We start from the raw sequence: 25878 nt of genomic DNA on the forward strand, positions 1-25878 counted from the left end.
GGGACTTAAGATGTTGCATGCATGCCCCATTATCGACGTGCCCCATGAGACGAGGGGCCCTTGCGGCTCGGTTAGTCTCGTTGCAGGTATAAGGAATGCACACTTCCCGCGCGGCCCGCACAGGTATAAGGAATGCACACGGCCCGCGCGTTTCACCCCACAGCCCTCGACCGCCAGCCCAACACTATCATGACCTTGGTCCCAACGAAAACACACATACCGTTGTCCACGGCCCCACGCAGCCAGCACCCACTTTACCATGCGCGCACGCAAGGCGTCCACTACCCGGGCAGGTGAATCAGGTACCCGCCTGAGCACCTGATTGTTTTGAACCCTCGGTGACACGAACCAGGTGGCCATGAAATCCTGCAAACCGACCATTACGTGTAAGCTGAGGCAAACTGTGCGGCGTCTGCCCCACACAAGGCTCGGGCAAACCGCGAAGTAGATAACTAGCAAATGTTGAGCTTTCATAAAGCCAGCAACTCCAGCAACGACTGCTCTTGCCGTTTCATAGACACCGTCTCGCATTCAGCTCCTGTTGCGGTTGTCTGATGCGTAGGCTTCGGGCTCCGTGGGATGCGGCTCAAGCATGCTGGTCTGCCCAGCCCACGCCGCCCGTACACCCGACCTGGGCCGCTCACATAAGGAGCAGCTATCCATCCATCCAGGGTGCAAATCATGAATACAACCACACCCGCACCGTGCATCCACCCACTTGCCGATGCCACGGCAAGGGCGCCAGTGCCTCCATTCATCCACCCCAGCTCTTGACGATCGGCGTTGTGTGGATCGGTAAGTTGCAAAACTTGTGCGACACACCCTGAGCCTCGCCAACCAAATCCTCCAACCTTCTTGCTGCATTGCCCACCCCAAGATCCGCATTACGGTAGTGCCCGCGGCGGCACCCTCTCGCCAGTCGCCAATGGCTCGTTTGGGTGGAAACACCGCTCAAGGATACGGGAGACCCGGCCAGCGCCCCCAACAACCAGAAAGCCTAATACACCCGCGGTCTGGCCTTTGACGCACAAATAGCCCGCGAGTGCCTTCGGTAGCATACGGTATTCACCAAATGTCAAGCATTGGTCCCATGAACGTACGCGCGAGCTGAGCTGCCAAGCAATAGACATCAGACGCCCCCAAACCTATAAAGCAACACGTGTCCTACAGCTTCAACACCGCCTTCATCCATGTCTAGTACGGCTGGTCACTATAAAAGGGTTTTATCAAAAAGCATCGGGAGAAGCGCTTGGCTGCCAGCCATAGTTAGCTGCAGTGGCGATCGCGCCACACAACCCTGCGAGCTAAAGCTGCGAACGGCTGTGCGCCTATCAATGTTGCCGGCACCCTCTTGGCATCAATGTACCATCCCAGTGAGTCTAGCCCTCCCAAAGTACCATGAAGGTTGTCCCACAGTGCCGCATCAACGTGCTTCTTGACATTCGTGTTGCAATCAGGCCCCACACCATTAGGGTACTCAGCACCTCCCACCGAACTTGCACCCCATGACCTCCTACAATCTCCCTCCATTTGCCGCGCCAGGCCGTTGCCACGCTTGCACCCATTGCATTCACACCACCTAAGCCTCAATGCGCCGGCGCCACACAACAATGGGCTTCACGCCTGCCCAGTAACAAAGCTCACATGCACGCATTAGTGCTGTCTCGTGTGTTTGGTTTGACAACGGCGCGTACGCACGACCCTTCCCGGCATCAGCGCCTGCCGCGCGCACACACGACAATCCTATGCCGGGCTGCGTGCGCCAGCCGTTGTAGGAGCAGGCGCACCCTGCAACCACCAACGGTCGTCGCCCCACCGGCCCTCGTGGAAAACATACGTGCGTTAGCTTGCGTGCCCGTGCTATGCTGCAGTGGTATCCTGAGGAGGAATCCTTGCCCCAAATGCGGCCGCAAGGCACGGGTTCACTGCGCCCGCCGCTGCCGCGCTCTTTCCTGCACATGCAGTGCCTCAGAATGGCAGCCCCCAACCAACTCAGATAATCAGATCCGCACCAACTTAGGCTGGTCACCTGACCACAAGTACCGTAACCAAGTTTTGCATACTGACGAGGGTAACTTCCAACATCAAGACCGACTTGTCCAATCCAGCGGAATAAACCTGCTGCTCAGTGTCTCCCGCTGACGGTGCTAGAAAATAGAAGCACATTAGCTGCGGCGCGGCCGCCCCCGCCGCCCCAGGCACGGCATGCAGACAGCCCATATTAGTCTAGTCCGAGCGGTGTCACACGGCGATCGCCTTATCTCTGGTCGCATCAGGATATGCCGTATGCGAACTATGACAAGCACAGCCCCATACATTGAGCCGTGCTGAAAGTAGAAAATAAAGCGGGAAGTTCTATTCTGGTTAAGCATGCACTGGCGACTTCAAATTGTGCCGGTGCTAACAATCTCTGGACTACACTTGATCCAGAACTTCATCCCTGGCAAGTGTCACGGCGCAACGTGCGCCGTACCCGCCCCTAACCCTCACAGGACGCGTGCCCCGTCGTGGCCGACGCGCACCGCAGCCGCAACCACGCTCCAAGCCCCGCCGTCGGCAAGTGTGCATGTGCAGTGCAGCGTTCCACAACTTGCATGACATCACCATATGTTTTATGTGTTGCATAAGTGTGCGCGTATCAACCAACCAGCCCTGCGGCAGCGCATGTATTGTGATTCAATGGCCTAACGAATGGGGTCAGGGCATCGAGGAATGGGCAATTCCCAGCGCCGCGCTCCAACGTCATGTCATGCCAAGCACGAACCTGAACGTTTCCGTTGTCGCTGTTGTCCACATAAATCATGCATACGCCCACGCAAGCGTGCTGAAATGTTGAACGTCCTTCTCTAGAGCCGAGCCAGTGCTATCTCATCAGTTCGAGCCGGAACACGCCCTCCCACATGTACAAATGCGATGAACTCATCGTCTGGCTCCCTTCCCGCCGATCGAGTGCAATAACCCATTAGATCCTTGAGCAGATCTCTCATCTCGCAGCAAATAGCATTAGCAAGTGTATGGCCGACTTGTGACAAGCCCCCGAAGCGCGCCGGCCGTGCCGACGTCACGCGTTCTCTCACATCCACACTTACGGGAGCAATAGTGCATTCGATACGCGAGTAATACAAACACGAGTCGTACGCCCGACTGCGGGGACCATTCCATTCGTGTTGTCACCATGGTCGTCGGTAATACTGCCCTTCCAGTCTGAAACGTAATGTTGCCGCAGCCAATTGGTGCGGCCAGTGCGGTTGCCAACACAACGCAGCGCATGAACCGCACGTACCAAGAGCGCGCGTGCACGGGACGGCCCGCAAATTTCTCATTTGCTTGGCGGCGACTCCTGGTGGCCAGTTTTTGCAAGCTTCGCCAGAGCCTGCACGACAGGACACGACAACACACATACGGCATGAATCAACGGCATTTGAGCACGCATGGTTGTGCTTGTAGATTGCGCTGTGCTGGTAAGCACAATGCATAACAATAGCCGCCATTGTCAAACAACTGTTATGCCGCTACAGCCACGAAACGCAACGTGGGCGCAGCAACAGTGCTTTCCTAGCGTGGTGCGTCGCCGGCTCACCTCCTGCAGCCCCACGCCAACCAGGTTTGCCACCGCCGCGAACTCCCGGCTCACAGCTCGCTGCAGCCGAGGCGCAGCTGAGCCGTCGCCATCGCCGCCGCCACCAGCACTGCAGTCGCCGCTCCTATCAGCGCTTCGCGACAGCCCGTTTGCCGACGGCGCATTGCCCTCGGCGGCGCCGGTGGCGCGGCTTGGGGCATTCTGTGTGACGTCTGCATCCCCAGTGAGGCAGGCGCTCGCATCTGGCAGGCCCGAGCTCTGAGCCCGGGCGGTTGCAGCGCTGTTGCTTGTGTTTGCTCCATCCCTGCTGCCTCCTCGGTTCCAAGCTTGCGCCGCTGCGGGCGCGTCGGCCGGCGCGTCAGCCATCTCTGTGTCCGGACTCGGCTCAGCGCCGCCCTTCACGAAGGAGGCGGAGCCGGAGCCAATGACGGCGGCGGCGGCGGCGGCGGCAGCGGCGGAGTCGGGAGCGGCAGCCACCTCCGGGAGCGGCGGCGATGCGGCTTCCGACCTTCCCTTGCTGACGGTGGCGGACTCGGGCGCGGGCGGCTCTGCCGCATCGTCCATGTCGAGGTCCCCGGGAGGCTGCAGCGGAGGAGGCGGCGGGCCCAGCGGCAGGGCGGCACCCGCGCCGCCCCGCGCCGCCGCCCCGGCGGGTATGCAGGGCCCCAGCGGCAGGCCCTCCCCGCTCGCCTCCTGCTTCGGTGCCAGGGGTGGCGGGGGCGGCGACGCGCCCGCACCCGAGCCCGCAGCGGCCCCGCCGGATCCCGACGTCCGCCGCACCGCGCCGCTGCCGCCTGCGCCGCCGCCAGAAACGCAGCCAGAGGCTGCTGCAATCATGCGGCGACTGAAGAACAGGTCCACGTGCGTGCCGCCGCCGCCGCCAGCAGCTGCCGCATCCGCAGAGCCGAAAGCCGTTCCCGCAGTGCCAGCGTACAACACCTCGTCCGCCGCCGCGGCCACGGCGGCGGCGACGCCGCCACTTAGTGACGGCATGCGGCCGAGGGCCTCGTCCGCCGCTGTCGTGCGGCGCCGCACGTCCGCCGCCGCCGCGGCGCCGCTACCGCTGCCGCTCACGCGCGCCGCTGCCGCCGCTGCCTTGGCTTGCCTCAGCAGATCCTGCTGCTGCTCAATCGTCAGCTCTTGGCCTTCCTTCGCCTCAGCAGGTCCCGGCGGCGCCGCCAGCCAATTTGTGCCGCGCGCGGCGGCACTGCCACTGCCGCTGCCCGCACCCAAGCCGGAGCGCTGATGTTGGCGGAAGGGGTTGGGGGGCGACCCCATGTCCTCCTGTAGGTTCAGTGATTGCTGTTGGCGGAAGGGGTTTGGATCCATGCCAGGTGGCGGCGGCGCCGCCGCCGCTCCGCCTCGAGCCGGTCCCGGCATAAACGGTGGGGCAGGCCGTGCGGTGCCGTTGGGCTGGCTAGGGCGCGCCGGCGCCAGCAGGGGGCCGCGGTTGGCGGCGCTGAGACCGTTGGCGACGGCGGCTGCAGCCGCGGCGGCGGTGACGTTGTTTCCTAGCAGGGACTGGAGCGCGGCGGGCGTGAGGGAACGAGCAATGACGTTGTTCAGGTCGTCGCTGGTAAGCGGCTCCGCCTGCGCGGGACGGAGAAGCGGCGTGGGCGTGAGCGCCAGGCATGGAGTTATGCCGCTGAGGCTGAGGCCAGCAGCCCGTCGACCCAGCCGGAAGGGCAGCCACAGGGTGTCGCGGATGCTCCCGCGCGCTCCAGAGCACACGTGCACACTGCCAGTGCATACAGCGCCTTCGTCCCGCATACACACACACACACATACACACACACACACACACACACACACACGCACATGCACACGCGCGGCCAGGCCCTCCCTCTCTCACACGCACCTGCGGCACCAGGATCTGGCACAGCAGGTTGACGGAGCCGTCGTCCGCCACGTCGGGGCCGCCCACCAGGTAGGGACCTGCAGCGGGGCATGGGGGTGGGTTGCGGATACGTACTTGGCACACGCAGCACAGTGCACAGTCAGCAGCAGGTGCGCGGCGAAATGCACTGCGGGGAGGCGGCAGCGGCGGCGGCTGGGCGTATAGACGTGCACCAACTGGCAGCGTGGCAGCGGCGTGGCAGCCGACCGGCGTGCTTCACATCCTGTCGTCGTACTCGACACAGCGCCCAAGCGCTGTTGCTTGTACACCCGCACGCGTAAGCACAGCGAGCAGCCCCTGAAGAGCCGCGGGCACCACCAGGACGTCGGCACCCTCAACGCCGCACACGCCGCAAGCACTCAAACCTACCCATCACGCTACCCCTGCCCTCCAGGCTCTGCTGAAGCCAGGTGGAGCCGCTCGGCGCCGTCGACATCGACGCTGACGCGCCGCCCGAAGGCCGGCGGCGCACAACCGGCCCTGGCCCGCCAACACCCCCGCCACCACTGACGCGGTCCGCACCCACACCTTGATGGCCGCCCGCACTCATCTCCGACCGCAGTAGCGGCGGCGGCGCCGGTGTCTGCCGCAGCGGGCCATCCCGCCTGCCCGTCGAGCCCGCCGCCGCCAGGCTGCCGGCGGCCGGTAACCGCCCGCCGGCGGTGACGGCGCCTGCGGCCGCGTGCGCCCGCATCGGCCCGGAGAAGGACGGCCCGGAGCGCAGCGTCGACAGCCCTCCCGCCGACGGCGCCGGCTCCAGCGGCCGGCCGCCGTGCCGCGCACCCGCCGGCGGCGCCGTGGCGGGCGCGGGCGCGACGGCGCCCGTGCCGCCCGCCGACATGGAGCTGTTGCCCGAAGACCGAAACAAGCTGGCACTGTTGATGGACGCCAGGCCGCCGCCGCCGCGGGCACCTGCGCCGGCGCCCCTCATGGCCGGCGGCGCCATGGCGCCGCGGCCGGCGCCAGCGTCGCCAGCGCCGGGGCCTGCGGAGCCGGCGGCTCCTACGCCGCTGCCGCCACCCCCGGTGGCGGCGGCCAGGGTGGTTGCGAGCAGTCGTGCGGCGCTGTTGACGGCCTGTCGGGCGTCGCGGTCGCTGGAGTAGAGGCCCAGGTCACGCACCGCCGCGCCGTCCCACAGCCCCGCGCCCGCCTGTGCACAACACAAGGGTGGTGCGCGCCGCGTCAGAACAGCGTCAAGCACAACGGCGCGCAACGCAACAACGCTGCAAGCAGCAAGCACTCCCCCCGCGCGGGCTCCGTGCCCTCGTATACTGTCGTGTTGGCCACACCCCGGCGGCGACAGAGCCTACGCAACACGCCGGCCCTGCGCACCTGGTTGCCGGAGGCGCTGCAGGACGGCGGCGCGGCGTACAGCACCCCCACAAATCCGCACTTGGGCGGCATGAGCGATTCCAGCTCGCAGCCTGTGCAGCGGGTGCGTAACGGTGCGGCGGTTGGAGGGCCGCGGGCGAATGGGCTGGCTGGGCAGAAACGCGTTGTGTCGCGTTGATGACTGCCCACCAGCACGAAGCGCACGCACTATGACAGGCATACTCTCAGTCATCCCACAAAATCTGTGGCTTCCCTCCAAGCTCTAAGAGGCCCGGTCGCACACAGCCAATCCACACGGGGGCACCACACATTTCCCAGCTGAGATGAGACTCACCTGGCGGCAGCTGGCCCTGAATTGCCTGGAACAGACGGCGGCCCAAGCCAATGTGCTTCAACGGTGGGCCACCGCCGCCACCGATCAGGCCGCTGCCCGCCAGCGCCAGCGCCGGCGGCACAGGGCCCACCGGCGGCATCGCCGCCACCGCCGCCGCGGCGTTCTCAATCGCCGTCATGACCGCGGCCTGCTCCGTTGGCGCCGTCGGCATCGCCGCCAGCGGCACGCCACCGGCGGCGCCGGCGGCGACGGTGGCGGCTGCCATAACCACCGCCGAGCTCGGGTCGAGGCGCAGACCAGCGCCGGCAGGGGGCACAGATGGGCTGCGCGTGCGGCCGCTGGCGGCGGGCGCCGCAGGCGCGGGTTCCCCCACGCGCTCCAGCTCCCGTCGCTTCGTCGCCTGGCCGTCCACGTCACCCGAGTGGTCTTTGTGCGGCAGGGCCTCAGCGGCCTCGTCTTCAGGCTGCTTGCGCTTGGCGCCGGCGGCGGCTGCGCCGCCGCCCACGGCCGCTTGTAGCATTTTGAAGTGCTGGGGCGACACGATGCCAGCGGAGGCCAGGTGGTCTGCGCCCTGCATCAGCAGCGGCAGCGGGAAGCCAAACTCTTCCAGCTGACGCACAGCCACCACCACCGCAGGAGGCGGCGGCGCTGCCGCCGCGGGCGCGTCCTTGCCCCGCTGCCGCTGCTGATCGCTCTCGGTGGCGCGGGTGTGCGTCGCCAGCAGCTGACACATGTTCTGCATGAAGTTCGGCGGCAGGTAGGGAGGCGTAGCGATGGGCGGGATGGGCGGCAGCTGCGCGCCGGCGCCGTCAGGCGCGGCCGCGGCCTCGGGGGGCCCCGCACGCCGCGCCGCCACCGTCGTGCCGCCGACGGCACCCTCTGCGGCGCTTGGCGACGGTGAGTGCCCAGGCTTATCGCGGCGGAGTCCTCCGTCCGGCGCAACGCCAACACATGGGCCGCCCGCGCCGACTGGGCCCTGGCAGCTGGCGGCGCCGCGCAGCCCCTCCACCCCTCCGCCCGCTGACAGCGAGGCCGCAGCGGCGGCGTCCGCGCGCTGGCTGCCGTCGGTGCTCACAGACGGCCCACCAGCTTCCCTCCCCAAGCCGCTGCGCGCGCCCACAGCGTCGCCATTCCCAGTAATGCCGACTCCGGCTCCAGTGCCAGCCCCAGCGCCGGCTTCGCCACTGCCGTGGCTCACCACGCCGGCTCCGCCAGTCGCGCCGCCAGCGGCAGCGGCGCCTCCGCCGCCACCAGGGGCGCCGACGCCGGTGGCGGCTGACGCCGCCAACAGCTCTGCCGCGTCAGCAATGAGGCCCATGAGGCGCATGTAGCCTGGTCCCAGCGCCTCGGCGGCTTCCTGCAGGTCCGCGGGGTCGGCACCATTGATACGGCCCAGGCATTGCCGCACCACGTCGCCCACAGCAGCCGCCGTCGCCTGCAGCATGCAGAAAAGTTACCGATTTGAGAGAGTCAGTTAGGTGGGTTAGGTCGTATGCACAGCGAGCAAATGGCGAGGTGGCTATGGCCGGGAGTCCCTAATGGCCAACTCAGGCGCCCGTGCTGACACAGCCCCCGTGCTCACCGCGTCCGCCGGCACCGCTCGGGACAGAAACGCCTCCAGCAGCAGCGCCTCTACCTGCGGCCGCCAAGCAGCATGATGCAGCATTGACACCCGGCAGTTGCGTCTCGCCGGTTACGGTATGTTCGCGTTGGGGTCGCGCCGCCAGCGGTGCAAGCCACGCGTCTGGGAGGCAAGGCTGCGGCAGCTGCCGGCCAGGCGGTGTTCGCTGGTCGCATAGTGCAAACGATAGGCAGCAGGCACGGGTTCCGTAAAGGATATCATGTGGAGCCGAGGGAGAAGCCGCTACTCAGTCCCTACCTGCAGGTCCAGCGCGAGGGCGCCATCAGGCAACAGGTAGTCCCGCACGGGGAAGTTGACTGTCGCCTTAAGGCCGCGGATTCGCAGAGCTGCTTTGTCGTAGATGCGCGCGGCGTCTTCCTCAGCGTCGAACGCGCCCAGGGATATGGCCCTGTTGTAAACCATGGGAGCGTTTGGAGTCACCCGAGTCAGCGCGTCCACACTTACATCAGAACACCAAGTCTACGCGCTGAAAGCCCAATGGAGTCGCAGCCCAAGCATTGTCCTTGAGCTTCTGGAGCGCTGGGATCTTAGCAAAACGACGCTCGGCCGGTTTGCCCGTTTGTTAGGCCATCAGTTTTGCGTTAGTCTTGGCTACAAAGCTTAGCCCGGACAAGCCCGTGCTACCTTTCAGCACCTGCTCGCTGATACCAAGCCTATACAAGTCAAGCAAAACCGCCTGGAACACCACCACCCAGAGCAGGCAAGCGATGCAGAACCATATGTAGCACTAAAGGTGCCTAATTCCTAGGGTGCCCCAAATTGGACCACCCGCTCGTTTGGCGCATACGGCCAGCAATTAAGCATGCCGCCGCGGCAGTATCAATATATATGTATAAAGGCAAAGCTGTGCCATGGCGGCCGGTCTTCGGAGGCCCCCGGAGGCCCGCAACCGCGTTTGGGCCGACCAAAATTTGGGCCATCGACACCTTTGCCACCCAGGAGCGTTGTTCGGGCCCCGCTTAAGCTTTGCATTTCTTAAGCACAAGCTAAGGAAGCCATAGCTGTTGAACACGGCTTCTAACTCAAGCTCGCGACTGTGCAATGCCCGATGGACCAGCACGAGCGAAGAGGCTTTGCCGCCCGAGCCCGTCTTTGTGCCCCAGCGCTCTGCATTTCAATGCATCGTGCATCCAAGTGGATTTGAGGAAGCCGCGGACGGACTATTGACCGCATTACACGCGACCTGACCCTGCGCCCGGCCATGCGCGGCAATTTCGAGTGCGGAAGCTCGCGGAGGCCCCGCGAGACTGCCCATGCCACTCCTGATGTTGTTATAATGTCCATAGATATCATAGCATACGCAAAATTAGCGCGCCGGGGTGTGGAGGTGGGGTTTGCCGGGGTGGTCCAAATTGGGGCTAGCGACCGAAATGGACCGGTCGCCGACTGGCCCGCACCCACGCGTACTACCACTTCCAGCAGTGCCACAATTACATATATAGCATATATGTAGTAATTAGGCCGGCAGCCGAGCCCCAAACGCCCTCCAGCGACCAGGGCCCGAGGTGGCCCAACCAAGGCACTTTTAGTGCTACGCACCTGCCGTGAGCCGCGATGCCAGCCTGCCATCGCCGAGTCATCCTATTGTAGCAGACCCCTCTAAAGCCCAGAGGGTGGAGCGGGGGCTGCCCTTGCTGCGCAGTTTCGCTTGGCAGCTTTCTCCTGCTGAGAACGCCCGCCGCAGGGGCATGTCCGTGACCTCCACTTAACGCGGCCAGGGCCTCCATAGCCTCCACCTCCTCGCGCACGGGCCCGCGAGATGTTTCCATGCGGTCCTCGTCCACCGGCTTCGGCTTGGCCTGATTCTCTACCAGTTCAGTTGTCTCATATCGCCTTGCGTTACGCAGGCGACTCAGGTCTCTTGATAATAGGCAGGTTTGAATTGCTTGAGAGCAACCTCGCGGTGTGGCTTATCCGTGTATATGTCACTAGCGTCTGACAGGTGCACTAGTAAGACCACTAGCGTGGCGATGCAACTCTCTGCTGTCAAAGCGGCGACGCTCGACTGCGGTCGTCTCAATGGGAAAAACTGGTTACAGGCGTGTGTCCGATTGCAAACCCTGTTCCGACGCTAAGATTGGATTATGCCTCCAACAATAAGCAATTTCTTGCAGAAAGCGACTCGAATGCGCAGTTTATGACATCAGTTGAAGGCCGATCTGCACATTTCAGACTTAAAAATAAAGAATCGGGATACGAAGATTGCGACAACTCTAACACCTAGCCATCAGGAAATCGTCCCGGAGTAAAACTATGCACACGCGCCATCGTTACGGAAGTGCCGGATATGCCCGTTCGTCGATCGCAAATCGATCGGGACTCGGCTTCTTCTATATATACAAAGATCAGAAAAGCAGTATCACGATTTTAAAGACCCCAAAACTCCAGCTGGTCGATCACAGGCACGGGCGCTTCAGCAGGGCACTGGATGCAGTTCTTGACTGGGTACCGGACCCCAGTGCTTTACACGACAGTCTGGGTGTCAATCACGCTGAATGTACCGCCATTTGTCAGTGTATTGCGGCCGCGCATGCATGGACTGATAACTCCAGCTGTGCATTGCCTCTGTCGTGCACGTGTACGGCTTCGCCACGCGCAGCTTTGCAGCCCTGCGTCGTTGCAGGGGTGCGCGTGGGTGCGTGCGCGCGATTTGTTGGCGGTAGTCAGGGGGTAGGGCTGTCCCCTGGCGGTGGCCCTCCATGCAGCAACATAGATTGCCCGTATTGTTGTGTGCATTTGTAGGCATGAGGGCACCAAAGACGGAAACTTGGCTTTCCCTGCCTACTGGTATCGGTTGAAGGCACGCTGCAGCCACAGGCAGTGATGCAGTGTAGCAATGCGCAACAGAAGTTGAGGAGTTCACAGCACATTCAGCGGCACACCTTTGTCGTGACTGTACTCGGGGGTGGCTTTAGTGGGGGGGGAGATTTACAGCTTTTGGGGGGGACAAACGTTAAAGTCTCTAGTCTCTTAAGAACCCCTGGCGACGACCACTAAGGGTGGGATATGGCGTGCGTCAGGTGCGTGAGCACTATGCCGAGCAAAGACCACGCTGCTGCCCAGGGGGGTATATGCCTCCCCTGCTGCTGCCATGTCTCCCTTGCCGCCATATGTGCACCAGCACGAGCAGCCTCCAGGGCCCATGCGGCCATGCTACGTCCAGCACGGTCATCCACAGGCGGCGCGACTTGGGCGCCGCCACGCTCTGATGCGCTCATGCGGCGGCTGACCCCGTCACCCAAGCCGTCACCAGCTGTGTTGGAAAGCACGACTGCACGAGGAAGGAGACTCGCAGGACATGGCACGGTATGCCATGCGCTGCCCCAACACCAGCTGAGTGCTGTTGTGCGTCAGACGGTCCACAAAGGCACAAACGACGTTCGGGCACACTCTACGCCCGAACGCCCGGTCGTGATGCCGCCAGCCCCACTCCCACGGCCCACGCCCACTCTCACGGCCCACGTGCCAACGACACTAGCCTGTGTCTATGTCACAATCCGTGTGCAATAGCCATGTCCATGCACACAACCACTCCGGCACTGACTTCGGCCCCACTTTAACAAACAAAGCCATGGCTGGCTGCGCAGGGCTCGTATATATACTGCATAAAATGCTCATTGCAGCCTCGCTAACCCGTTGTGTGCGTTGTTGATACTTACGGTGAACAAGGCGTCATGGGCTTTGAACACATCCCATCACGCCGTTTGACTTGACTGGACTAAGGCCCGGTGACAAAGTCGAATTTTGGTTACAGTTGCGACGCCCGGCGTCATTTTGGCTTGGCGGGCAAACACGGTCACCCACAGCAGCAGAGAGCAATGGGAACACCAAGTTCGTCACCAGCCACCGCACATGCAAAACATAATACGTATAAACCACACACTGTGAACAGTGTGGGTGGGAACAATTCTACTGAAAGCAAGTGGAGATGAAAACTCAATTTGTGCACAACTAAGCATGCGTGTTCAAGCCATATTGCCACAACACAACACTTGCCCCCAACAGGTTTCCCGCCGTGCAGTACGTGCAGCCCCATGGACCCCTCGTGCATGATGAGCGATTGTGTCCCACCGCGCCTCTCTTGCGTGTGGGTAGCACTGCGTTGTCCGTGGCAGCTATTGCAATGCTCAATGGACGGTGCCAGGCTCGTGATACCCATTTGGCCAGTCCCTCAATGACTTCTCATGCTTGCCTTAAGACAAACAGGCAAAACAAGTAAAGAATCTCAACACAAACAGCAGCATCAATACGCAGTGTACGCAAACAACAGTGCGTATATGGCGTCCAATCCAAAGCGGTGCCGACTGAAATCGGACATTGGGGGAGCCGTAGTAGCCACCAGCAGCAGCATGGTCAGTGCAAGCAGAACAGTACGTATATTCACAGCCTTGCATGCAGTTTGTGATGGAGTGCAAACCCACCGCCTTCACTGGGGGAAACGAGGGCGATTGGCCTGCCCAATTCGAATGCCCGCGCTTATAGATTGGGGGCATCCGTACCCAGAGATCCCTTTGTAGCAAGCCGCAATCCCTGGCGTCAACAAGGCACAGGTATGCGACGCTTCCATGCTGCCGCAGGCCTGCTGCCAGCAGCGCCACTCACTCACAAGGAGTAGCAATACAAATCCAACTCTTCCCTGCCAGTGCCACTCACAAGGAGTGGCGATACAAAATTAAGTCTTCGGCATGAGCCCTGCCCGGGCCTATGCCAGCGGCAGTGCCCCCAGCCCCCCGCTCTGCTGCCTTCCAGTTGCTGCAGCCGCGTCTGCCGCTGTAGCATCCGCCTGATTGGCAGAAGCCGCAGCCGCAGTAGCTGCTGCAGCGCTGCCGCTAGCAGTAGGGGCTGCAGCAGCACCCGTTGCCGGTTGCGCCAGGAACGCGGCGGCGGCTGAGTCAGCCGCTGTGGGCGGCGTGGGCAGCATGCCGGTGGATGAGCCCAAGGCAGCCACACGCCGCTCCGAGCGCTCACGCCGCTCCGACGCCGCAACCACTGCCGCAAGCTCCGGACCCAGAGCGGCCTGCAACAGGCATTGATTTCAGGTGCGTGCGTGTGCGCTTGACGGTCGCGGTCAGGTGGAATGAAGAAGCAAGCTGAGCATATTCCACCTTGGAACAACGCGCTCACCGTGAGCGCACAAGCATGCGGGGTAGTTGAAGTGCTCAGACTGCACACACACACACACACACACACACACACACACGCACACACACGCACACGCACACGCGCACGCGCACGCGGCCAAGAGCTCCCCCTCAACGCACCTGCAGCTGCTGCGTCAGCAGCGGCAGCAGCTCCGAGGCGGTGGGTCGGTCCGCGGGGTTGAGCGCCAGGCAGCGCCGCAGCACCTCGCGCAGCGGCGGCGGCAGCTCCTGGCTGGTGTGCCGCAGCAGGGTGGGCGCAGCCACCGCGAACACGGGCGGCAGCAGGTGCACAATCTCCCTGGTGGGGTGGGGTGGGGATGCGGGGCGGATGCGCGGGCGGGTTGGCTTCGGCCAGCCTTCACTACCTGCCTACCAGCCTCCCAGCCATCCCCTCGCCCCCGCAGCACGCGCCGCACGGCGCCACATGCCCCGCACGCCCCGCGCGCACCACGTGCGCCCCGCACCATATGGACACGCCGTGCATCAGGCCCCAGCAGATGACTCCGAAGCCGTAGATGTCGCTGGCAGGGGACAGCTGGCCGGAGGTCATCACGGCCGGACAGGTGTAGTAGGGCGTGCCCTGCGCGTGTCGGTTGGCGGGCGGCGTGTGGTGCGTGGCGGCGGGTGGTTGGTTGGTCGGTTGGTTGGATGTACATCAGCATGCATGCAGTGCACGCCTGCAGCGGCCCCCCGTCTTAGCAGAATGTAACAGCAAGCCGCCTCACAGCGGCCCCTCCACGCCCGCACCTGTGCCATGTCTGACACGTGCGTCTGGCCGGGGTCCTCCAGCCGCACCGACAGCCCAAAGTCCGAGATCTTGAACACGTGCCGCAGCAGCTCCGACACCCGCCGGTACTGCGCAACCAGGTGTGAGGAGCCGCCGCCACCGCCGCCGCCGCCAGTGCTGGAGCCAGTGGACCTACCCGATGCAACGGAGCCGATGGTGGGAAGCAGGGCACTGCCGCGGCGCAACAGGAGCCGGGATGTGGAGCCGGCGGCGCCGCTGCTGCCGGCAGGCGCTGCTGCGGCGCCGCCCGTGCCCGTGCTGGCGCTGGCGGCCGCAGCACCGGCCGTTGATTGGGCTGTGGCCGCGCCCTCCGCGTGGCCGCCAGCAGCGGCGCCAATGGCGTGGCTGGTGCCGCGGCTGCTGCCGTCCCATATGGGCGTTAACAGCGACCCACTTCGGCTGAAGCCCCGGTCACCGCCGCCGCCCGACAAGCCGTCGGGCGCAGGCACACGCGCTGCCGCCGCGCTGGCAGTGGTAGTGGCGGCGGCGGCGCTGTCATGTGGTGAAGCCGCCGCGCCCGCTGGCTGGGCTTGGGCCTGGCGTTGCGCCTCCTCATGCCTCTCCAACACACGCGCCCCAGGCCCCGCTGTGAGCTGCTCCAAGGTGCCACTCGTCGACAGCACGCCGCTTCCAGCATGGCCGCCGCTACCATGGCTGGACAGCATTTGTGTGCCCGTAGAAAGCGTTAGCGCTGGCACTGACGGCGCTGCTGCCGTCGCGGCGGCGGCGGCGACTGCCTCGGCGAATGCGGGCGGCAGCACTGGGTCTGCCGACACCAGCAATATATTGTTCTCGTTCAGGTCTGCAGTTGCAAGCGGCATAAATTCGGGAGGCGGAGAAGGTGTGCTTGTTTCACAGGACGCTAAGGTTGGGATTGAAAGCCCCAACATGTATGGTAGGTGTCATGTTTTCCACGCATGTTTTCATGCTACCGGTTAATCTCAGCAATGGCGGCCCCCGCTCCTTTGCAAGCCAACTCCCACCTCCGTGAATGACGCCGCAGGAGTGCAGGTACGCCAGGCCCTGCAGCACATCCAGCGCCGCCAGCAGCGCCAGCGGCTGCTCGTGCGCAGCAGCCGCAGTTGCAGGCAGGTGTGGAGGGCCGGTCAGGAGTGAGAGAGAGGAAGACACCCTCAGCGTGCAAGCCAACTAGAGCGATACGAGTCCGCACGTGTGTGTATGGGCAGGGGTACACGATTAGGACAGGCAACGCTTACAGCTCTGGCCCGTACGTGTGACTGTGTGTGAATGAATGAGCAACGACATTACCAAATTTGAAGTCCATCCGCAGCACTCTTACCAGGTTTCCGGTCATGCGAACATCCTCCCACTCCACTCGCTTCCGTTGCGCCAACGCCGCCGCCCAGGACGGCAGCGGCTGCTGCTGCGGCGGTGGCAGCGGCACTGACTGGGTGCTGGTCGGTGACGCCGCCGCCGCCTCCGGCACTGCTGGGGCCGCGGTGGCGGCTGCTGCAGCAGACGCCGCGCGGTCCGGCGGCTGAGCTGCCGTCACCAGACCAGCTGCCGTTGTGGGAAGTAGGGGACCGCCGCCTTGCGTGGCCGGGCTGTCCGCCGCCGGTTGCTGCAAGGCGATCAGCCTCAGACCCGCGAGCGCGCTGAAGGGCGACGTCTGCGAGTCCGCCGGTGCCGCTGCTGGCGCGGTGGCCAGGGAGGCCGACTGAGGCAGAGGGGACTGCACGCCACCAGGTGGTGAGAGTGGTTGGGCCAGTGGCGGTGGTGGTGCCGGTGGCGGCGGGAGCAGCCAGTGCACAGCTCGCGGCTCAACCGGTGATGCGGGAGCGCCCGGCGTCGTCGCGCCGCCGCCTGCCGCTGCAACAGCCGCTGCCTGTCCCACTCCACCGGTGTTCCCAGGCGTGGCCGTAGCCGTGGCCGCGGCAGCCGCTGCAGCAGCTACAGCCGCCGCCGCCGCTGCCGCTGACCTTGCCGTGATGACGGACCCGTGTCGGCTGGGCGTCGCGCGGCCGGTGCCGCCGCCAGACCTGCCGGCGCCGCCGCTGCTGGTTGCAGCAGAGGGCGGCGGCGGCGGCGCCAGCAGCCCGGCCTTCAGCGCCTCCTTGAGGGTGCCGCCGTCGCAGTACTGCATGTAGATGGACAGCTGGAACGCCACTACCTGCAGCCGACACCGCAGCAAACAAGGATGGGCGTTGCGATCACCGCACTGAACGACGACACCTGCGCTCCTTTGTAGTGGCCGGCTTCAGTCCTGATGGTGGTGCTCAAGCGGCGCACAGGATGCCCAAGAGCATGACCATCGCTGCCACCAATACCATTAACCTATCATTACCTTGATTCGTGACAGCGATAGCCCTTGCTCCTGGGCTCGGCTAAGCTGCCGCAGCAACTGTACCTCCCTCCCTCCCGCCTCATGACGCCCTCACACGGCTCCGCGTTACCCTTTGTCCGACCCCTTCCCTTCGCAACCTGCAACCAGCAGCAGCACCCTAGCAGCAGCACCATGGGCCCCACGTCCCCACCTCCTCCTCAGTAGAGCTCTCCATGCCGTCAAAGGTGTTCTGGACCCTTGCCTCCGCCGCCGCCGGCAGCACCGCCGCCGCGCCCACCCGTATCAGCGCGCCCTCCGCAGTGGGCACGGCGCCCTCCGCGGGCTGCAGCAGCCGCTGGGCCTGGAGCACGGGGTTGCGCCTGTGTGGCGGCGTGGCGCGCACATTCAGATTGGAGGGAGCGCGAGGATAGGGGGCAGACACGAGGCCACGTTCCACATGCATTCTACCGAAACGATTGTAAACGAAGCCACAGGTCCAATCGCGTCAAGGCTGCATCTGTGCATCCGCTGGCGGCCATTCAAGCACGGCTGCCCGCACCTCACACCTCACACACGCCGGGCCCTCCCCGCCCGCCGCCGGGTGCCCACCTGCCGCCGCCGCCCGCCAAGACCCGCACCGGCTGCAGAGAGTAGTGGTAGGTGGGCACGACCTGCGGGGGGGGGGAGTGCGGCCGAGCCCAGCGTGTGTGGATGCCCTTACTTCGCGGCAGCGGCGAAGTTCACAAGACACATGCAAACAAAGCGACACAGACGGGCCCGGTGCGTTTTGGTCATCCAATGCGGCTTCGTGGCCCGGCCTATCCCTCCCTCCATCCCTAACTCTCCCTCCCTGACCCTTCCCTCCCTGCCAATCCATTCTTGACCCTCCCTGCCTGCCTGACCCGCCCGCCCGCCCCGGCTCGGCCCCTCACGTTGCAGTGCGACAGCGTGGCTGTGAGCGCCACCTCGCGCACCAGCCGCTGCCGCCGCGCCTCGCTGTCGCCCTCCCGCAGCAGCAGCACCTTGATGGCCACAGGCAGGCCGCGCCACTCGCCTGCGGGAAGGGTGCGTTAAAGAAACGAAGTGTGTGTGTGTGTGTGTGTGTGTGTGTGTGTGTGTGTGTGTGTGTGTGTGTGTGTGTGTGTGTGTGTGTGTGTCGTGGTTGGGGGTGCGTGCGGCGCGGTGGGTTGCGGGTTCCAGGCATGACTCTCCCATGCAAACCGCACGGCATTCGCTTGTTCGCCTTTCCCATGCGCCCTCTTATTCAAACGGCACACCCACCTTTATAGACGCGGCCGTATGCGCCCTGCCCCAGCAGCTGTTGCCTGCGCCCGCGGCCGCCGCCGGTGCTGCTGGGGGGGCCGCTGGCCACCCCTCCGCCGCCGCCGCCGCCGCCGCCGCCGCCGCCGCCGCCGCCACCGCCGCCCGCCATGGCGCCGCTGCTGCCCGAGGGGGGCATGATGCCTGAGGGCGTGGGGGTGGCGGGACCGGACACGCCGCCCCCCACGTCCTGTACGGCGCCGGTCGGCATGTGCACGCATCACGCATGCAGCATGGACTTGGATTGCCGTGACTGGCACACATGTGCACATACCGTAGACACATGCACGTATGCGGCAAAGGTGTGGTGACTGACAGCAGTGCCAGCAGTTCCTCGTGTCCTGATGCCGCATGTCAGCCGGCCGGAGCTCTGTCTCGCTCAACCTCACCATCACTCTCCCTCACCTGCAGGCGCGTGATCATGCCCTCAATCTCGTCCGCCAGGGCCCGGTGCGCCGCCTCCGTGCCGCCATCACCTCCACCGCCGCCGCCAGCGCCCATACCGGGCGCAGCTGCCTCTGCCGCCGACGGCACCGCCGAACTGCCGGCCGCCAGCCCCAGCAGGGCCACTCGGGGGATCCCGGCGGAGCGCTGCCCAGCGCTGGGCCTGCCACCCAGGCCGGCGGACGGCGGGCCACCGGCGTGCTGCACAGCCGCCATCATGCCAGTCGCGCTCAGGCGCCCACCACCACCACCACCGCCGCCACCCGCGGGTCGCCCGTACAACGGTGAGGGAAGCCCGCTGCCGCCGCCACCGCCGCCGCCGCCGCCGCCGGCCGGCCTGGCACCCAAAGCTGCGGCGGAGGGCATCGTCACGGATGGCACACGGCGGGCAACGCCGAAGGCAGCTGTGATGGCACCGGCGGCGGGCGTGGCGAATGCCGCCGCTCGCGGAGGTGTACGGGCGTGCAGGTAGCGCGCAGCCGCCGCCTGCTGCCGCTCCGCCTGCAGAAGACAGTCGAACATGCTGCGCCGCCGAGCGCGTGCGTTGCGTGCGGCGGCGGCCGAACCGCTGGCGTCCAACTGGCTGTCGGACTGCAAGGGGTGGCGCGGCGTAGCGTGATGAGGCAGTAAAAGCAATGAATGATGCGAGGCTGGGATGTGTTTCGTACAATCGTATAGTAAAGCGCTGCATATGCAAGCAGCAAGCAGACAACTGCGCATGCAGAGAGCCGTGCCCATCGCCCACGCAGCCCTCAAGGCACATGCCGACACGTCTGTACATGTCAGGTCCCAACTCATGGCAAGCCGGACAACAAGCGTGGGCCGTCGCTCCGTCGCCGCACCTTGTTGGACAGCGTGGTTAGGCCGGGGCCGCCGCTGGACGCGGCGAAAAAGGCGTCCTCCTCCATCTGCTCCGCCGCCGCCGCCGCCAGCCGCGCCTGCCATGCCGCCTCCGCCGCCCGCGCCGCCGCCGCCGCAGCCGCCTGCTGCTCCGCCGCTTCGGGTTGCGCGGCCTCCTGTGTAGCCACAGCTGCCGCGCCTGCGGCGGCCGCCGCCGCCGCCGCCGCCGCCGCCGCCGCCGCCGCCGCTGCCGCGGCCTGCTCCTCGCGCTTGATCGCCGCCTCCGCGGCCGTGGCTGCGGCCAGCGCGACGTCAGCCACCCGCGCACCGCCCGGCTTGGCCGATGCGCTGCCGCCGTCGTCACAGTGCGTTCCTAGCGGTGTCAGCGGCAGGGGCGCCGGTCGGGCGTTGCCGGCGGGCATTTGCACATACGCCCCGGACTGGAGTGTTGCCAGGGATGCCTGCCTGCCGCCGGCCCGCCGGCCCGCACCTGCAACCGCCGGGTGCGGAGCGGAGCCGGGCCCTGCGTACCGGCCAGTAGAGCCCGGTGCTGCCCCCGTGCAGGCACCCGTGGTCGCGGCCGCGGCATCCGCAGCCGCACCCGAGGCAGCAGCAAGCTCTGCAGACAGGTTCCCTGACTCGGGCGCAATCGTCAGCAGCGGCTGCGGCGCCGCCGTGCTGCTCCCGGCCGCGGGCACGAATGCCACTGGCGGCGGTGCGTTAGGAGTCCGCAAAGACAGTGGCAGAGGCAGACGCGCTCGACTTGAGGAGCCTGCGGCGACAACGCTCCCGCTGTCGGACGCACTGCCACGGCTGGCGATGGGGCCAGCTGGCGACAGACGCGCCGACTTGCTACTGCCAGTGACAGCAGGCGCTGCAGCTGCAGCGCGCACCGCAGCAGCGGCGGCATGCGCGCCCGCATCTAAGTCCTCGGGGCCGACGCTGGTCAGCAGGACCGCCGCAGCCGCAGCACTCGGCGCTGGCGCTGCGGCTGTCGCCGTCGCCGCCGCCGGTGGTGGTGGTGCCCAGCCCGATGCCGCTGGTGCTGCCGCCGCCGCACCTCCCGCTTCTGTCAACAGCGGCGGTGCCCCTCGGCTGGTGCTGTGCGGGCCGAGCATTCCTGCAGGCAGCAGCCCGGCGGCCATGCCGGCACCGCCGCCAGCCGTAGTGGCAGCAGCAGCAGCGGCTGCGGTTTCTGCTGCTGCTGCGGCGGCGGCGGCCGCGCTGGCGGCAGACCCAGCTGCTGCCGTTGAACGCGGAAGCACAACTGGCTTGTTGCCTGGAGCAGGCGCCGCGGCAGCATCGGCGCCAAGCCGGCTGCTGAGCCAGCTGTGCCGCCGCCGCCGGGTGTACATCACGACGCCGGCGGCGGTGGCGGCGGAGAGCAGCAGCCCCGCGGCGAAGCCACCCAGCACCCCACCGACCAGCTCACCCGCGCTGAAGCCGCTGGTGTCGCAGGCGGCGGCCAGGCGCCTCCGCGACAGTGCGTAGCCGCCTGCAGTTTGCTGGTTTGATGGTTCCTCCACCGGTCGCTCTGCTGGGCGTGATGCTGGCGAAGCAACAGCGTCCCACACTGCAGCATCAAAACAATTGATAGGGCACAGAGTCAGTGGTCAGCAGCGCACACAGTGAACTAGAATAAAGCATCGATGGCGCAGGTCCACATTCGCGAGTGCAGCAAACGGAACTCACGCTCTGCTAGGTCACAACCTCCACTGCTCCCCTTGGCAGCGGCAGCGGCGCTGCCGCCGCCTGCCGCCGCCGCCGCCGCCGCCACCAGTCGTGTGGAATTGAGTCGCAGCCCCGCCGCCGCGAGCACTCCCGACCGCACGAGCACATGCGGCGCATCCCCCCAGTCCACCTGTGTAAGTGATGCCCATTTGTCCGTGTGCGCAGCACAAAAACGCGTTCAACAGGGCATCTCCACGCGCGGGCCGCCGTTGAAAGTGTCACCTGCTGCACGGCACCGCACCCACGCCGTGCGTGCTGCTGCACGTGTGTACCGCACCCCGCCGCACCCTGCTGCTGCCTCTGTGCATGCATCTCACCTCGCCGTTGATTTCCAGCAGGCGCGCCGCCAGCTGCCACTGCTGCACCGACTGCGTGGCGGGGGTGGCTGCAGAGGTCCCGGCCGACGCCGTCGCCAGGGCACCGCTGCGGGCTGCTGGTGAAGGGCCGGCGGCGGCGGCGGCACACATGCACATGCGGTGGCTGTTGGCCGCCCTCAGTGCGTCATGCACCGCTGCAAAACAGGTGACACCAGCGGGACACAGCAGTCACAAAAGGGTTCACAACTGGGTCAGCAGCAGACAGCGTCAGCACGCAGCTCCGGTGTGCCTCACACCGACACTTCCACCGTATACAACTCCGTTCCGTCTTGCATGGACGGCGCAAGCAAGGCTACCCCCGCCTGCGCGCAGCGACCCAGCCACCTGCGGGCAGCTCCAGGTCACAGCCGTGAAGCTCCACACGCAGCGCCGGCACTGCAGCGGCAGCAGCAGCGCCGGCGGTATTGGCGGCGGCTGAGGCGGCCTCCGCGGCGGCTGAGGCCGAGCCGGAGGAGGGGGCACCGGTGCGCGCCGGTCCGCACCTGCGCACGTGGCACGCACGGTGCTTGTCATTGCGCAGCTGCGCACAGCCCCTAGCTAGCTAGCAGGCGTCTCGGCCACAGGTGCAAATCCGGGGCCCAGGGCCCACTGAGCAAAGGCACGCGGTCACACGTACCTGGCCAGCCACGCAGCCATGCCTGGCGCCGACGCAGACCCCGCCTCCGAGTCCACGCCTGCTGCTACTGCCTCGGCCGCTGCCTCCACCGCAGCCGCTGCTACAGCCCCGTCCAGCGGCAGACCTGACACCACCAGGTGCCGGAACGCCAGCCGCCCGCCCGCAGGCACGGAGCCCACCAGCCGCCGCCCGCCCAGGTGCAGCCGTACACGTAAACGGTACGACACATCCGACACCCCATCAGCAGCTGCCGTACTCGTGGTTGCGCCCACCAGTGTGAGGCCGTACGGCAGGACCAGGCCGGCCTCAGGCAGGGCCGCCGCCGCCGCCGCCGCAGCCGCCAGGTCGATATCCCGCAGCAGCACCACCACCCGCTCCCGCGGCGCGGCGTCGGGCTGACTGTGCCAGTCCGGCGGCTGCTGCGTGTTGTGGGGGGCATGCGGAGGTGCACGGAAGTTGACGTGGGGGGTCGGCATCGGTGCCACCAAGGCCCAGGACGTCGGGGCGGCGCGCACACGTGTTGCAAAACGAATGCACATGGCCGTGCTGCCGACAATACACACACACACACACACATACACATTCACACACGCACGTGGGGCGCATGAGCAGCGGCACGCAGCCGCACGCACGCAACGCACCGCCGTCAGCAGCTGCAACAGCTCCTCGGCGCTGGCGGCGAAGGCCCACGCCGCCGGCGGCACGGGTGGGTCGCTTAGGGTCCAGGGGTCCAAGGGCCGGGGCGGTGCGGCGGGCGTGCGCAGCGGCGCCGCCGTCAGGGTGGTGTTGCAGAGGCGGCCCCAGCCCTGAAGCGCCGCGACGGAGGCGGTGACGGCGCCGTCTCCGCCCACCACCTGCGTGTCGGTGTGTCGCGCGGCAGCGTCACTAAGGCATGGGGTTCCGTAAAGCTGATTTGGGTCGCCAGGGAAGCATGCAGGTGCCGAAACACGCCCCACAAGGCACTGCTGCGACCACTAACCGTTGTCCACTGTCCCCCGAGGAGCGCCGTGCGGCACACGACCTAGGCATCCACTTCCGTCTTCCCGACTGCCATCGTCCCATCGTGCCCTGCTGCAAAGTCCCGCCTTACCGGCGGCAGCTGCGTCATGTAGCTCCCCAGCCACTGCACCGCGACCCGCTCCGCTGCTGTCGGCGGCGCCGCAAAGGATGCGAGCCGCACGCCCAGGACCGGTGACGGCACCGCTCGCGCCCATCCTTCCCTATCGCCCTCATCCCACGCCGCCGCCTCCGCATCTGCCGCCGCCACCGCCGCGGCGCGCGTCGCCCAGTGGCTCAAGAGCCTCATGGGCCCCGGCGGCAGCACCACACGGCACCTGATCAGCTCCAGCTGCACCCCCTCCTGTTGGACGGGCCCCCCGCCGCCGAGGCCTTTGCTGCTGCCCTTGTCCGGCCCGGCGCTGCTGCTGTTGCTGGTGTTGCTGCTGCTGCCGCGGCCTCCTGCACCGGTGCCGGCAGCAGGTGGCCTCGCAGTGCGGCCCACCACGCCCGCGACGCCGTGCATGCTGGTCGGCAGCAGCCCCAGAGGCCAGGTCTCCCGCGGCCCCGCCGGCATGTTCACCAGCGTGAGGTCCGCCAGCACAAGCCGTGCCTGCCGGGCGGTGCCTCCGCGCGCCCCTGGAGCTGCCGTTGATGCCGCCGCAGCTGCTGCTGCTGCTTGTGGCGGTGGGCTCGTCAGATCAAATGCCCCCACCCGCATCGCCCAGTCCAACTCCGTTTGCATCGGTGCAACCGGCGGCTGCCTTTTGGATGAAGGCACGCCTTGCACAGAGGCCTCCGCCTCTGCCTCCGCCTCCGCCGCAGCCGCCGACGACCAGCCGCCCACAAGCGTCACGGGCCGATATACCGGCGTTGGGGTCCCAGAGGCTGAGCTGCTGATGTCACCTAGCGATATGTTGGCTGTGAGCGTGATGAGCACCGCGGCGTGTGTGGGCTGCAGCGCTGCAAGCGCCGCTGCCAGCTCCGCTGCCGAGCTGACGGCGGCTGTGCCGCACGGCGCCAAGCGTGTGCTGCTACCGCGTGAGGCCCCTGTGGCATTGCTGCCAGCCGTGGACCCACCGCCACCACCACCGCCACCGCGTGCAGGGCCGCTGGACGGTGCTGCCCCACCTGCTAGCAGCGCCCGCCACTCCTCCGCCGGGCAAGTCAGGTTCAGTCGCACGGCGCTCGACATTGCGCCGTGCAGGGCCGGCCAAAACAGGAACCCGGGCCCGGCCTGCGTTTGCGTTTGCACAGAACAAGACAGTGGGCGTGACATCGTATGTCGCTTGGCCACGTGAAGCTTGCGCGTGAGGAACTAGCCGGCCAAGTCTCCCAAACCTGACCACATCCGCCACAGCACCTCTCCCCCTTTCGCTCCCCCCTACACATACACAAACCGCACCTGTAACCCTGCACTTGGCCATTGCGGGGCCTGCCAAAGGGCCGCATCGCACTCCCTCTGCTGGATGCGCCATAGGTCCCCGCAGTCAAGCTCCACCGTGACGTCGCGCAAGACACGGTGCCTGCCTGCTGAGCTGGAGAGCTGTCCGTAGAGCCTGCCCCACCGGAACCATGCGAGCGGCTCCCGTTCGGCAACGATTCGGGCGCTATCAAGTTTGTACACAGAGCCGCTGTCCTCGCCAGCGCGGCGTTGAAGAGACGACTTGCATGGCCCGAACAACGAACTCGTTGCGGGGTAAACAACGCAGTCCGGCAGGTCCGCACCATATATTATCTTATAATTTAGCGTGATGCACACTAAAACCAGCCATGCAGCGGCAGAGAGGTTGGAAGGCCTGCGGGTTCTGAAAGCTAATTTGCCTCCGCCGTCCGGAAACATATCATCGGCGTTGCATATGAAGCTGCTTAAGACATCATGATGTTTACGGCATATGATTAATGGCCATGAGCGTAACCTGGCAAGCAGGCGATCGGGAGCCGTGAATGCGGCACCGTCATACTGCTGATGCAGAGCCCTATTTTTGTGCGTGCCGTCGCTGCCGCCCACCGCCATCCTATGCGGACTGCATCGTGTGGCAGCATAACTCGGTGGCGGTGATGGCGGCAATGCGGCATGGGGGAAGTCTGGTGCACCTGAACGCGATGGCCGATGAGTGCCGATGGGACATGGCATTCAGCCTGGGCGTCAACAGGCCCTAGGATGCGGCCGGCTGGGAGGTTTTCCTGCGAAAGAACAAAGAACACGCTGCTGGAGTGCAAGATCGTGTGCACCACCTGTAACGACATACACAGATGGGACTTGATACACAGCAGGGGACGTGATGCCTCAAATGGCAGAGACGGCAGGACAATGCCGGGGCCTGGGGGGTCCAAACACGGTTCAGACCCCCCATGCAGCCCGTGCCTGCCACCTTGCACGGGCTGTCGGCTTCGCCAAGTAGTGCCGAGTTGCATACCCCCCTGTCTCAGCCAGATAGTAGCCCTGTATCGGTCGGCGCTGCCAGGCTTGTGCCGGCGACAAGCATTTCCACGTTTGGCGTTTGGCACCCCGGAAATGTGTGTAAATGTGTGTGGGGTGGGGGTGGGGGGGCAG

General features: G+C 65.8%; 2 protein-coding genes across 3 annotated transcripts; both read right to left on the reverse strand.

The window, feature by feature from the left end:
- Positions 1-2732: 2732 nt before the first annotated feature.
- On the reverse strand, positions 2733-11288 carry CHLRE_03g209953v5 (uncharacterized protein). 2 transcript variants are annotated; one of them, XM_043061572.1, is made up of 9 exons: positions 10325-11288; positions 9023-9173; positions 8726-8779; positions 7144-8578; positions 6810-6901; positions 6006-6627; positions 5439-5515; positions 3581-5170; positions 2733-3373 (listed from the first exon to the last, which is right to left on the reverse strand). In XM_043061572.1, the coding sequence occupies exons 1-9, from the start codon at positions 10510-10512 to the stop codon at positions 3320-3322; spliced, it is 4263 nt and encodes a 1420-aa protein (XP_042926701.1). In that variant the 5' UTR covers positions 10513-11288; the 3' UTR covers positions 2733-3319. The 2 variants fall into 2 exon arrangements, with proteins under 2 accessions (XP_042926701.1, XP_042926700.1); XM_043061571.1 differs by having other exon boundaries at positions 5847-6627.
- Positions 11289-11701: 413 nt separating this feature from the next.
- CHLRE_03g210065v5 (uncharacterized protein) lies at positions 11702-25208 on the reverse strand. Its single transcript, XM_043061573.1, has 19 exons — positions 24727-25208; positions 23416-24558; positions 22967-23179; positions 22326-22741; positions 22034-22191; positions 21650-21843; positions 21294-21462; positions 19604-21174; positions 18723-19352; positions 18279-18507; positions 17930-18051; positions 17607-17668; positions 17209-17377; positions 16014-16844; positions 15697-15772; positions 14674-15515; positions 14391-14506; positions 14047-14224; positions 11702-13802 (listed from the first exon to the last, which is right to left on the reverse strand). Exons 2-19 carry the CDS (start codon positions 24514-24516, stop codon positions 13488-13490), a joined length of 7392 nt encoding a protein of 2463 aa, XP_042926702.1. The 5' UTR covers positions 24517-24558; positions 24727-25208; the 3' UTR covers positions 11702-13487.
- Between the last annotated feature and the right edge of the window lie 670 nt (positions 25209-25878).

The sequence above is a fragment of the Chlamydomonas reinhardtii genome, chromosome 3, assembly GCF_000002595.2.
Source record: "Chlamydomonas reinhardtii strain CC-503 cw92 mt+ chromosome 3, whole genome shotgun sequence".
Taxonomy (NCBI): domain Eukaryota; kingdom Viridiplantae; phylum Chlorophyta; class Chlorophyceae; order Chlamydomonadales; family Chlamydomonadaceae; genus Chlamydomonas; species Chlamydomonas reinhardtii.

Bases quoted from the DNA above. Each gene is read 5' to 3' on its own strand.
- CHLRE_03g209953v5 (XM_043061571.1), bottom strand. From the start codon at position 10,512: ATGGAGGCCCTGGCCGCGTTAAGTGGAGGTCACGGACATGCCCCTGCG. The intron at 8,780-9,022 runs GTAGGGACTGAG...TGGCGGCCGCAG, and splicing joins CCCTCGCGCTGGACCTGCAG to GTAGAGGCGCTGCTGCTGGA. The intron at 5,171-5,438 runs GTGCGTGTGAGA...CGTCCCGCGCAG, and splicing joins GCCAGATCCTGGTGCCGCAG to GCGGAGCCGCTTACCAGCGA.
- CHLRE_03g210065v5 (XM_043061573.1), bottom strand. From the start codon at position 24,516: ATGTCGAGCGCCGTGCGACTGAACCTGACTTGCCCGGCGGAGGAGTGG. The intron at 18,508-18,722 runs GTGAGGGAGAGT...GGCGCCGTACAG, and splicing joins GCATGATCACGCGCCTGCAG to GACGTGGGGGGCGGCGTGTC. The intron at 17,378-17,606 runs GTGGGCACCCGG...GCCGCCACACAG, and splicing joins TTGGCGGGCGGCGGCGGCAG to GCGCAACCCCGTGCTCCAGG.